General features: G+C 38.0%; 1 protein-coding gene across 2 annotated transcripts in view; it reads right to left on the minus strand.

Annotated features, from left to right (window-relative positions):
- The window catches only part of LOC135141475 (E3 ubiquitin-protein ligase RNF220-like), a 63,096-nt gene that overhangs the window by 27,899 nt on the left and 20,953 nt on the right, over positions 1 to 14,244 (minus strand). For both annotated transcript variants that reach the window (XM_064072607.1, XM_064072606.1), the window contains exon 4: positions 11,733 to 11,846. In XM_064072607.1, the coding sequence (XP_063928677.1) occupies positions 11,733 to 11,846 (114 nt within the window). The remainder of the gene's footprint in view (positions 1 to 11,732; positions 11,847 to 14,244) is intronic.

The raw sequence follows: 14,244 nt of genomic DNA on the forward strand, positions 1-14,244 counted from the left end.
TTAAGAATGTGAAACTTTCTCGGGGTTCCCAGTTATCCTTTTTTAAAGAAGGCGAAACCTTCTCGGATCCCCAAATGTCGTTTTTTTTAATGTGATACCTTCTCGGGGGTCTCAACTGTCTTTTTTAAAAATGTAAAACATTCTCGTGGGCCCCAAATGTCTCTTTTATTTTAATGTAAAACCTTCTCGTGGGTCCCAACTGTGCTTTTTGAAAATGTAAAACCTTCTCGGGGACGCCAAATGTCTTATTTTTGAGAATGTGGAACCTTCTCGGGAGTACCAACTGTTCTTTTTTAAAGAAGGCGAAACCTTCTCTGGGATCCCAACCATCTTTTTTTAAGAATGTGAAACCTTCTCGGGAGCCCCAAATGTTTTATTTTTAAGAATGTGGAACCTTCTCGGGAGGTCGGAAGTACCAACTGTCCTTTTTTAAAGAAGCCGAAACCTTCTCGGGGCCCCCAAGTGTCTTTTTTTTAATGTGATACCTCCTCGGGGGTCACAACTGGCTTTTTTAAAAATGTAAAACCTTCTCGGGGGTCCCAACTGTCTTTTTTAAAAATGCAAAACCTTCTCGGGAGCCCCAAATGGCTTCTTTTTTAATGTGAAGCCTTCTCGAAATCCTAACTGTCATTTTTTAAATTGCAAAACCTTCTCGGGGGTCTCAACTGTCTTTTTTTAAGAATGTGAAACCTTCCCGTTGGCCCCAAATACCTTTTTTTAATGTGAAACCTTCTCGTGGGTCCCAACTGTCCTTTTTAAAAATCTAAAACCTTCTCGGGGGCGCCAAATGACTATTTTTAAGAATGTAAAACCTTCTCGGGGTTCCCAGTTATCCTTTTTTAAAGAAGGCGAAACCTTCTCGGGGGGCCCAAGTGTCTTTTTTTTTTAATGTGATACCTTCTCGGAGGTCCCAACTGTCTTTTTTAAAAATGTAAAACCTTCTCGTGGGCCCCAAATGTCTCTTTTTTTTTAATGTGAAACCTTCTCGTGGGTCCCAACTGTCCTTTTTGAAAATGTAAAACCTTCTCGGAGCGCCAAATGTCTTTTTTTAAGCATGTGAAACCTTCTCGGGAGTACCAACTGTCCTTTTTTAAAGAAGGCGAAACCTTCTCGGGGGTCCCAATCTTCTTTTTTTAAGAATGTGAAACCTTCTCAGGGGTCCCAATTGTTCTTTTTTAAAGCAGGCGAAACCTTCTCGGGGCTCTCAACTTTTTTTTTAATGTAAAACCTTCTCGGGGGCCCTAAATATATATTTTTTTAATGTGCAATCTTCTCGTGGTTCCCAACTGTCCTTCTTAAAAATGTAAAACCTTCTCGGGGGGAGCCCCAAATGTCTTATTTTTAAGAATGTGGAACCTCGGAAGTACCGACTGTCTTTTTTTTAAGAATGTGAAACCTTTTCAGGGGTCCCAATTGTTCTTTTTTAAACCAGGCGAAACCTTCTCGGGGGCCCCAAGTATCTTTTTTTTTAATGTGAAACCTTCTCGGAGGTCTCAACTTTTTTTTTATTGTAAAACCTTCTCGAGGGCCCTAAATATCTTTTTTTTAATGTGAAATCTTCTCGTGGGTTCCAACTGTCCTTCTTAAACTTGTAAAACCTTCTCGGAGGAGCCAAATGTCTTTTTTTAAGAATGTGAAACCTTCTCAGGGCTACCAACTGTCCTTTTTTAAAGAAGGCGAAACCTTCACGGGGGCCCCAAGTGTCTTTTTTCAAGAATATTAAATCTTCTCGGGGCTCCCAACTGTCTTTATTTAAGAAGGTGAAACCTTCTTTTTTTCTATTACACTGTAAAATTCGGCAAAATCAAATTTTATAATTTTTCAGAGAAGCAGTATTTGAGAAGCGAAGGAACTTCTGTTGACAAGATTTTTTCCTGTTAATTATCTGTTTTAAATTTATTTTATATTGTCCACATTGGAATTTGCGCTCCTGGTTTTTACTTTATAGAGGCTATCACAACAAAAATCACAATATCAAATTTTATAATTTTTCAAAAATGGGGGATTTGTTAGACTATACTTCATACGCGAGGGAAATTCTGTCGCCCAATTTTTTTTTACGGTAACCTGTACACGTGAAGTTAAAAGTTTCCGTACAGTATTAACCCACAGATAAAGGGCATGATACGATACGAATTTTAAAGGACATTAACTCAGCAAAATCAAGATGACGTCATCAAACTTTGGTGGGGATAACGAAGTATAAAGCGATCAGTCCAGTAGTTTCGGACATCATTATTATTATTATATCTAGTCTACGCTAGAAACCAAGATTAAGTTTTATAAAAAAAATCGTTAAGGAACAATGCAGGAATTACACAAAAATCTAACTTTGGACCTATTCTCTTTCGTTTTATATAAATAATTGGTCTAAACGTAAATCAAAATCACCAAACAAAACATTTAAATGTAAAAGATTCCACATTATTGTTATTATTAGTACTTTCTGAAAGCTCTTGTGGAATCGATCAATCCACAAGAGCTTTCAGCTTTCAGATTTACTAAAATTTTATAAATCTGAACATATTTTTTGAAAATTTTTGTTAAGGACCACGTAACCTAAAACTATTTTAAAAGGTCGCGAGTTTTGCAGTTTTTAAGAAATAATTCTAATTTAAATACTTCTAATTTTGCATTGTGAAAATTAATATTCCGAAGGATTTACTTATTCTTTGTTCTTAAAAAAGAAAAAAAAAAACAAAGGAGTGTATTTCTGCTGCGTTTGCATTCGTTCCTTATGACAGTGGTGGCAAATATGATCCTCCGCCCCTAATTAAGACCCGGGTGTAAGATTGCCCAGCAGGTGGTGTCCGCCCAGCCCTGTACAACTGGTTGCATATTTACCAAATCGTGAATTTTGCGAAGCCATGCTGCAAAAAGCGCGATCGACCCGATAGACTATCCGCACAATAGAGTGCAAATTAAGTTGCATAATACCCAGGGTCATCGCATCCTCTATCGCGTAATGATGAGGACCCCGATATGTCTTGAACGTGGCCATAATGTCATAATGTTTTGCAAAATGTTTGAGCTAGTTTTTAGTTGGTTATTTGAGCGGGGATAGAGGGCGTGTAACGCAGTCCTCGCGGCGTGGCCGCCGTAAACCACGCCTTCCTCGATCGAACTTGCACCTGAACCGTAATATTCAAGTGGTATTTGTTTAGTTCCTGTTTTTGCATTTCACAGCCTCACTTCCTGCAATCAGGCTCGTCTCGGCGTTTTTCTGGGGCTTGCCCACCTGGAGGAACGGATGAGCACCTGTGCGGACGCGTCTTGCCCCGGGTAATCTATGCCCTGCAAAGGGGTCATCCGATTGTAATAACAGGGTAACGCGCACTTTAGAGGGGAAATGAGACCAGAATATTTTATCTTGAATACATTACCCCAGAAGGGAATAGGAGAAAAATGCGGCATTAGAGGTCGTAACTCGCACAAAAGGAATCGTCTCCACAGGTGCATCTCGTACATCTACATTTTAGATTGGCACGCCTGTTTTCCAATTTGCTATTCATAAAGACGTTAAACCGCGAGAAATCATCGCTTCATATTTTAAACATTAGAGTGCGTTGGGAATCGTTGACAGATGGAACCTGTTTTTGACATAACACACGTCGCCACGCCCACTCATATTCATCTTGAGAAAGCAAATTACCGAGTGGACGGTCGGAAAGTCTAAAAAGCGGCAAGCTGTCACCGATATTGTGTACAATTTACTGTTTCATAATATGTTCTGGCGATATTAAAATTTGTCATGATTGATGGAACTTAGACAACAAACGGTTACAGAATAGAAAGTGGGGAGCGCTCTCGCCGAACCTTTTATTGTTGTAGAACATTGTGGTATCTCGATGACATTTTTTATCCTGAACTGAAATTTATTAGGTTATTTTGTTCATCAGTTTGTTACCCGTTTTTCGCTTTTATTAAACGCTTTATCTTTGGAATGCATGTGGAACTTTATCACTATAGGCTTTTGCAACACGAGCTACACTTGGATATGTTTACTACTAAATACATGACAAACAACCTATGCATTCCCAACAAAAAATACCCACAAGATCGACTTATCTCACCTGATTATCGATTATGCTGTACTTAAATACGACATGCGACATCCACCAATCAAAAGAAATGTAGCAACTTATCATTTACAAATGTACCTAATGACGTGTTTTTTAACAGCGAATTAAAAAAATAATCCAAAATTATTTTTAAATCAACAAATTCAATATTTTACATAAATTATAAAATTTGACTCTGACAATAATTTTAGGTAGGTCCAGTATTCACAAAATTTTCGATTAAGCACTAAAATAAACTATTTCAGTTCATTTTTTAAACATCCTGTATAACTTATTTTAAAAAATTAATCGAAGCTTATTACGATAGAACTTCCCCCACCCCTGAAGTACAATAAATCATATTCAACTTTTTCAAAAATTACAAAATTTGATTTTTCTAATTATATCTAGTTTTATTAGAACTCCTATAAATTAAAATTAAGATATGTACGTAATATTAAAGTAAATGTAACGAAGCGTGCTGTGCGTAAGTTTCAAATGAGTTTTTCTTTGTGATAACATCATCAGTTTTTGGGGGATACCTATATGTATTGATTAAATATATTTTTATTAAAAATTTGGTGTGCTTACTACGCTTTTGCAGATTCAAAATTAAATCGCAAAATATTGTTCTACAATTTTCATTTTTTTTCCAAAAATCTAGATGTCTCGGGTAAAATCTCAACACGGATTTATAAACCACTCGCGAGGGCTGTTATTTTGTACAATTTAAAACCCATTTACTATATGTAGAATTTTGAGATGGCGTTATTAAATAGTTGGTAGGGATGATTAGCCAAATTTTGGTTAGCTTTTTACAATCTACATAACATTCCTAATATACATAGAAAATTTGACAACAATCGGTCCAAAATTTCGGAAATTATCTGTGAATAAAAGCCAAGCGGACGGCAGACAGACAGACACACAGACGGAAACGAGCTACCTATTTTTTTGTACTCTAGGGGTTATGAAAAGTCGAGATAACATGAAAGTGGCCAATCGCCCGATGGACTCAATATAAATTGTAGAATGAAATTTTTGAAATTGTGTTAATACATTAACAATGATCCAATTTTTACTTCTAAGTATTGTACTTATTAAGTTCTAATTGACCAGTTTTCATGATTTTTCGACGTTTTATGTCTCGTAGAATATGGAAAAGTAGATCCCTCATTTGTGTTTGTCTGTCTGTCGTCTATTAGCGATTTTATTAGTAATTTCAAAACTACTGAATTGATTGTTGTGAAATTTTAGATGTTACTTTAAGAATATCGTATAAATGACTCAATCTTTGTCTGCTAATAATATGTTTTTATACCTGTGTTTTATTAATACGTACAGTCTTATTTTTAACATTACATATCTAGGTTTTAGGAAAACATTCGTTGATCTTATAAACGACAAAAATGATTTCTTTTAAATTTTGTACACACTGATACATGGTAAATCGGTAAGCAAAATTTACCTGTTCATCCTTTCCAAAAAATTGATGACGTCATCTCAAACAAAATTTTTGTTAAGAAAATCTCACTCTAAACATGGTAGGGATCGTTAAAGTTAAACTGGTAAATATACAATTTTGCTTATTTTTTCAAAATTTGGATATCAAAAAATAGGAGCGAATTAATACACCACAGGTGTAAAGGCATATCATTATACACGAATTAAATATAAAACTTTTGAGATGACGTAATGAAACCGTTGGTGGGGACGACCATACAAATTTTGATTAGTGTTTCTTTTCTACTCTAGAACTTGTGGGAGTCATGAAACGTCGAGAAAACATGAAATTAGTAATTCTCCAAATTTACCTTTATTATACTCGGGAAGGAAAAGCAGTTTCTTCTGAATTAATTTTTTAAGACATTTTATATCACTTCTAAAAGACAAAACACAATTTTTAAATGAGGGTATTAACTTTTTTAGAGTAGACAAATTCTCTATTTTTTTAACGTTTTACTATATATATGATATTCTAGACGCCCCGAATTAATTTTAAAATGAAATATCTCTAGGTCACTGCTATCGCACAGTCAGAGCCAACTTTAAGTCAAAACATTTTCGACTGCATGCTGTTACGTCTAATAAAAATGTAAGAATGGAAATAAAGTATAGACATTTTTAAGCCAATTAAAAAAAAAACAGAAATACCAAAGTTACCTTTATGAACATGACGTAAACGGGATATTTTTACCTTCATTAAACCTAACGTAAAATGAATTAAATTTGATACCTCCTGTGACGCCGCCATGTTTGTATTAACAACGCCATTATTAAAAGAATGCCATCGCTAACTATAAAATAAATAGTCGTGAAAAGTTGAGTTTACACATTTGATTTCCTTGGGACAGTAAAATGAATACTGAATTTTATTACCATGGCTAGCATCCATAAAAATAAAAAGTCACAAAATGTATTTCATAAAATATCTTTAATTTGTAGCCAGATTCCAGTTTTAAAAAGTCCCTAAAGAAAACTACTTTGTTTCGAGTGTAAAAAAAACTGGATCAGCGATGCCTAATGCAATTTTCGATATATTAAAACGTCGGTTTTTTATGGCTATAGCGGTGCTTGAGATGGCGGAATTAATTAATTATAAATTGCATGAAGCATTCGAGTTTTGATTATGGCGGTTAGGCATATGAAATCCGAGCCCATTGATGCGGAATAACCCCTATAACATAGTGTAATAATTTGGTGGAAATCGCATTCCTGTCCGATGATAAATACTAACTCTCGCAATATCTTCTTCCAAATAAAAGGTCCATTTTACAAATGTTATCACAGTAATATATTTATAGGTCGTAACAATCCCTGCTCTTTCTGTATCATTTCATTTCACTCATTCCAGTTATGTTTTGTAAATTTATGTCCCCAAATATTAGGTCGTGTTTCTGACAGCGTGGTTTAGAAGGTTATATTTCCGTTGTGGTTACGTCTGTCTTGCTAAAGCAATAACCGCCTTCTTACTTTCCTAAATAAATGTCAATGATTTAAACGGGATTATTATTGCCGCAGGGGCGCCCTCTACTTTTCATTCTCCTGTTCACCGCAAATATACCAAACCGAGCAATTAGTGTCAAAACTAACCGAAAAATGACGCTCGCTACGACGGAGACGTTTTTATTAGTACACGGGCGAAAGACCACACACAAAATTAGTTGCACAAAACTTCCTTCCGATTTACATACGTCGTCCACGACAAAATTATCAACGTCACACTTGGTTTCGAAAAAAGGCGCACGCTGCGCGATCCAGATATACATTTAATAGATAAATTTTGTAATATTTCAAAGTAAGCGACTCTGTAGTTTCGAAATTTTGGATTTTGAGCCTGTCGATTCGCGTATATGTCGAGGATGTGCGTCGCGACACAATTAGATGAATCTCGGCGTAAAAGCTCCTTTACACGTTTTTAAACGGCGAAGTGACAAGAAGTCAGTCCCCTCGGTTTAATTTAATCAGTAGCTGAATGAGCTAAGTTTTCATTTATTTTTATACTTTGTGACTTCTTTCTTATTGCTTCTGGAGGTGCAATTGTATCTCCTCTTATCCTATTTAGTCATTTATATTGCTTTAATTTGCGCCGTTTATTGTGCAATCAAACTGGTTTGTGTGAAATAATTTAATTAAGAATTTCACTTGGATATTTCGCGCTATTGTGTCTCGGCGAACATATGTTCAAGTTTGTATTGCAAATATCAGGATTTATTGGTCGCAATTTATCAGATTCCCTGGGAAACAAAGGAGAGATCCCTATGTGAACCCTATTTAGATTTTCAGAGAGTTCGAACAGAGCGAGATAGTTTAAATTTAAAAGTACAAAGAGGGTCGAAAGAATGCAGCGATATTTTAAAATGTTATCTCGATTGGAAGTATCGGACTTGGTGCTACAATGTATGTAATATGTTCGCTACGCCAGCTTAGATATACTTGTTAGCCTAGCTGTGAAGGCGGCGCAAGGCGGAGCTTCAGAAGACGGTCGAATGTGAAAGCGACGCCGCCGTCGGGACGTCCGATTGCAAAGACGCCCGTTCAACTTTTACGCTAAATTGCTCGAAAGCACAACCGACACGCCGCTCTCCACACGCCATTTTACCAACCACCGCAGACGACACACCAAATCCGGACAGATATATATACGTATCGATTACTAATAACATATCGCTATACCCGCAAGGATCGATACTCGAAATCGCCATAAGACTGCGAAAAATTTCGCCATTTAATCACACACAATTTAATCCGGTATAAATAATCTCTGCATATTTTATACGTAGATAATCTTTATCATATTAATGTCACGTTTAAATGTTCATTGTGTATAAATACTACCATGTATGTATACGGATATTTATAGGTATGAAAATATTGATATCCGGGTCTAAAAATGTATCGATACACATTTGATTTCTATAATTGCTGCATCGCAGCCCTTCTCTAAACCGCACTTTCCGCTCGGGAGCGAAAGGGGTGATTCATCTATTACGGTACTCGTCAGAATTATATACACGAGTGACATATTTGTAAAAGTGCAATGCTCTGACACGAGCATGAATGCAACTGCAGGGTCCAAGTCAACTGTCACAAACTGCATATATGACTTCCCCTACATGCATCCCCTATTTCATATCAACTTCATGTAATAACTTGTTAGCGTTTGTCACTTTTGCCATTTCTCGTTCGACGGAACTAATTTGTGTCAACCCGATTACATCACAATGGGATAAAAGCTGAACCCTGCTAAACACCTCCTGGTCACTGCATCTCCTTCGCGACATAATAAGAAAATCTTATTTCTTTTGGAATTGTCTGGCAGCGGCGTTATTACCCTCAAGCATACTATCATCCAGATTATATTAAAGAATAGGTACCGAAGTAACCCTTGAACTGCTCTAAGCTTCAACAACGTATTTCGCGAAAAGCAATTTCCAGGTTAGTTCGCGGTTGACGATGTTTGAGCGCTCTCTGTCCGACTAGTGGGAGTTTACATATCGCCTTCTCTCTCGGGTAGATTGCTGTAGATCGTGGCAATTTGCCGCAAAGTGGTCCGATAACACTAGGGCTCTGACATATGGTTACACATGCTGCTAAGAAGATACGATATAAACAAACACTTCTTTGCATATCTTATGTAGCGGGATAATAGGGATGCCGGGAGGGTAGTTTTCGAGACCATTATGACATAATAGGGTATTGAGCGCCTTATTACAACGTCCTTTAAGATGTATTACCTTTTTTGTGGGTTATTATTTAAAACATGTAAATTAACTCGATCTATTTGTTGGAATTATTTATGGATGCCTCTCTCACGACTACCGGGAAAGGGTCCAACCCCACGTCCACAAAAAATTACTTTTCAATGTATCGTTACGAACGAACGTAAACATACACGTCCTGCTCATTTTCACCTCAAAACGACACAATTCGTCTAATATAGTCGTATTTATACACACTGTATACATACAGAATAATCTATACGCTGCATACGAATATGCGATAATCAATATTCTATACAGTACACTTCCGTATTGGTAATGCGTCCGCGAACAAAAAACTGCCGCGTATTGACTCTTCGTATGGAATACTGCAAAAAACCGGCCCGACTTCGACTTACGAGAAAATCATTAAGTAGATCCGACTGAGCCGTCCTCCCTCCCATTGCACTAATGCATTCGTTGATTCGATTAGAAGAAAATCAGAATGACCGGTTCCGGTTGAGTTGTCAGAAAGGGAGGATGAGCCGGGCCGAGACCGAGACACTCATACACGCGTTTAGTTTTTATGGCGGCATTTAGCGAGATCACATTCCGTGCATTTCCACCACTTTATCCATTGTCACAAATCGCAGCTCCGTCCCCACAATTACCTAAGTATTTATTGTCTCAGTCGCGACAATAGGAAAGGCCACATTTCAAAATAAAACCAGGTATTTGCGGTGCCACGCTGAACGGCTTACCGCTGACTAGCTATAAATTTAATGTGATTGGGCAATATGTCGCTACCATATCTTAGAAGCTGGCTTTCTCGCCGGAATTCGGCTTCGGCCATAAAGGATAGGTGCTAAACAGGAGGATCATCAACGATGCACGACGGAATTTTGGGAAACAGATAAGCCGAGCGGGCGGTTCGTGGAACCTCAAAATAATAAGGTTTATAATAAGGAGAATACCGTGCACAGAAAACACTAGAACACTACTTAGTTATTGTTGCCTATTTGTTTCGTAGTGTCCGCGCGGGCACCAAGTTTTTTTGCTACGATGATGTCACTGAGGTGCTGGCGTCATTGTAACTGCGGTGGCTAGATTGCATTTATGCTAAGTGCACAAGTGTGAACGATCGCGGACGGTGGTGACGTTAAACTTAAAAATATGAGTATAAATAGTAATTACAATAACTAATACTTGGTGTATGTTCGGGCACCAGTTTTTTGCTACGATGACGTCATTTTGGTAATTCGACTGCGAGAGCGGATGACTATTTCGTTTCCACTGAAATTAATATTAAATCCCTGCGTGCCAGTTTTATGTGTTGTTTTTTGGTGTGGACTCGAGCACCAGTTTTTTAACTTCTAAGACCCTACAGATAACCCTGACGTCCTTTTGACGTCGTAGTTTTCAGGTATGGGGGTGTAGAAATAGTGAAATTGCCACTGTAGTGAAATTAATATTAATGTTGTGATGCATAAGACGAAAGTGCGTTGAATGTGGTGATCCATTAAGAAAAAAAGCCGGTCGTTATGTAAAGAAGTTACGGTAAAGTTGGCGTGGCCCGTGCGAGAGCAATACTTTAAAGTGTAGATAATATATATTTAGCGTCTGGAAGCAAATCGTGTCTCGTTCGTTAGCGTTTCAGGTGGAGCGAGCTGAAAAGAGTAGAAATAAAAGAAAAACAGTGCGCTCTGCTATTGGCCGTAGTCTGGAATTATCCAAGATGGTAGTTTCCGGAAGTGGTGAAGACATAGCGCGGAGCTTGGAAGGTAATAGGCATGTTAACGCGGCAATGCCCGGGCAATTACCATATTTTACGCGGCAAGTAGCGCTAGGTGGCGAGACGGCGCGTTAATCCAGCGGACAGGTATTCCATTAGATCGTCCTCACCCTTCCGCGTTATCTTTATCCGCGTTTTTCCGATTGTTGTCGGCAATATTTTAAAAGTGGCGAGGTGAGGGTGAGTCCTGGGGTGGCGAAGTGTCACCCGTAGCGAGAGTCACAGATGCCTCCTTTTGAACGCCACCTTTTGATCGCTGAGCCGAGCCGATCCGCTCTCGAGCCGATGGTGTAAACGGCAAGGGGACAGCCACCGTAAAAAGTCTGATACTAACATAATTAAAGTACAAGCAGTGTAATTTTACTTAATTAAATTCCCTTCTTTGGGCGGACGACAGAGCGAGCGCCACACGGCAGGGAGACGATATGAACTTTTTCCACCCGATGAACATTAAAACTCGGCATTTAATTTCATCAGAGATCTAAGAGGAGATTTTTGACCATAAAAAGAAGAGACGGTGAGCTCGTTCCGACTCTTGTCAGATCGCGATTCCAGAGGGTTACGTTGAACAGATGGACATTTACTCTTATCTTGTCTACGCGAAAATAAAAACATAAAAGCGTGTCAGGGGAGGATCCGCGTGATTGACGACAATGAGAGTAATAAGGGCATAATTACCGTGGTCGAAGAGGAAGCTGGTCTTCGCTAGAGCGTGGGCGGCGGGAGGCAGACCCGGCACCGAGAACGTGTAAGCGCTGCTCCCGCTGAATCCACCCCCAAACAACGGTCCTACTGCAACAAAGGAACACATCAGCATGCAGTTTGACGGCGCGCGAACGCAGCTCGCTGCACACAACACACAGATATTAAAAAGCACGTATGTCGTTTCACCCGAACGACCCTAGCCGCAGACGCACCCGAAGTGCCTCAGCCACGAAAAAACGTAATTGGCCAAGAACGCGACAAAGCCTCCGCGGCAACATATATACTGCATCTCGACCATCGACAAATCACACAATTCCCGACCATAAATCAATTAAAGCGGGCAAGCCGCATGCCGATCCGATCCAAGAGCTTCCTCTTGTATGTAAAGCAGGAAATCCACGCCGGGACGGTGTCTTCGCCATCCCTGCCGTTCCGACCACTTATCAACCACCGCACTCGTGACTCGAACGAAGATTCCGTGAAATCGTTTGACTTTTTTAATTTCCTACGGCGATAAGCCCGTTCTACAAACAGTAGTGGGAAAATGTCGGCATTTTGAAAACAATTCAGACATAAATAAGTTGTCTGCAGCTTTTCGGTCTACAGAATGCGGGATACACGCTGCCGCTTGTTGCTACACGTGAACACCGGTCGCAGATATGGAAGGAAATAAATTACGGTGCTTTCGAAACATTAGCACTCTTCTTCGACACCAAGAACAAAAAGGGTAGCAGCTGGACTGCTTATTCTAACTCGTGACATAGTTATATACCTTTTTCAACATTTTCTACTCGACAATATCGACTTCATTACGTTCTAGATACTTACTTCTAGATCACTTTGGCACATGGCATAAAAACCATAAGTATATACACTTTTTATAAACGTATTACTTGTCAAAATTCTTCTGGATTAGAATACTATCAATCAATCATTTTTTATTTATGTTACTCTGACTTTATGCCAATCCTATATTCCTGACCGGACAATAATATTTTTTGTAAATTGCATTGATCAATTTTGGAACACTGAAAAAATGTAACTTTTGAAAAAGTCGTCTAAAACTTTTCAATAAATTCGAGGTTACAGATCTTGACGTGCTGATGCCAAAAATATAGCGTGTTTAGGGTCACGGAGCAATATTTTCCGAATATTCGGAATGAAATACGAAAATTTTGGAATTTTTAAAAATCACTTAAAAAAGAATTTCTGGAAAAACGCTTAGAGTTATCGAAGAACAATGACGGGAGTGACTCCTGTGGCCCGAAATGTACACGAAAATGTATTTAGTTCAATTTCGAAAATAGTCAAAAATGTGTCGAAATTTGCATAGGGGCTGAAAATTTCATTTTTGAACAAAGTCATCTAAAACTATTCAATAAATTCCAGGTTACAGATCTTGACGTGCTGATGCCAAAAATATAGCGTGTTTAGGGTCACGGAGCAATATTTTCCGAATATTCGGAGTGAAATACGAAAATTTTGGAATTTTTAAAAATCACGATATTTCAATGGCCGATTCTAGAAAAACGCTTAGAGTTATCGAAGAACAAAGCCGGGAGTAACTCCTGTGGCCCGAAATCTACACGAAATGTATTTAGTTAAATTTCGAAAATAGTCAAAAATGCCTGGAAATTTGCATAAGGGTTGAAAATTTCATTTTTGAAAAAGTCGTCTAAAAATTCTCAAAAAATTCAGCGTTATAGATCTTGGAGTGGTGATTCCAAAAATATGACGCGTTTAGGGTGACAGAGAAATATTTTCGAAATATTCGGAGCGAAATACGAATTTTTTGGAATTTTTAAAAATGACGATATTGCAATGGCCGATTCTAGAAAAACGCTTAGAGTTATCGAAGAACAAAGCCGGGGGTAACTCCTGTGGCCCGAAATGTACACGAAATGTATTTAGTTAAATTTCGAAAATATGTAGTCAAAAATGCCTGGAAATTTGCATAAGGGTTGAAAATTTCATTTTTGAAAAAGTCGTCTAAAAATTCTCAAAAAATTCAGGGTTATAGATCTTGGAGCGGTGATTCCAAAAAATGGCGCGTTTAGGGTGACAGAGAAATATTTTCGAATAATTCGGAGCGAAATACGAATTTTTTGGAATTTTTAAAAATTACCATATTACAATGGCCGATTCTAGAAAAACGCTTAGAGTTATCGAAGAACAAGGCCGGGAGTAACTCCTGTGGCCTGAAACCCACACGAAATGTATTTAGTTAAATTTCGAAAATAGTCAAAAATGCCTGGAAATTTGCATAAGGGTTGAAATTTTCATTTTTGAAAAAGTCGTCTAAAAATTCTCAAAAAATTCAGGGTTATAGATCTTGGCGTGGTGATTCCAAAAATATGACGCGTTTAGGGTGACAGAGAAATACTTTCGAAATATTCGGAGCGAAATACGAATTTTTTGGAATTTTTAAAAATTACGATATGTATTTCAATGGCCGATTCTAGAAAAACGCTTAGAGTTATAGAAG

This window comes from Zophobas morio, unplaced genomic scaffold (genome assembly GCF_036711695.1).
Source record: "Zophobas morio isolate AGI-343-1 ecotype UQ-CSIRO unplaced genomic scaffold, CSIRO_AGI_Zmor_V1 ptg000044l, whole genome shotgun sequence".
Lineage (NCBI taxonomy): Eukaryota > Metazoa > Arthropoda > Insecta > Coleoptera > Tenebrionidae > Zophobas > Zophobas morio.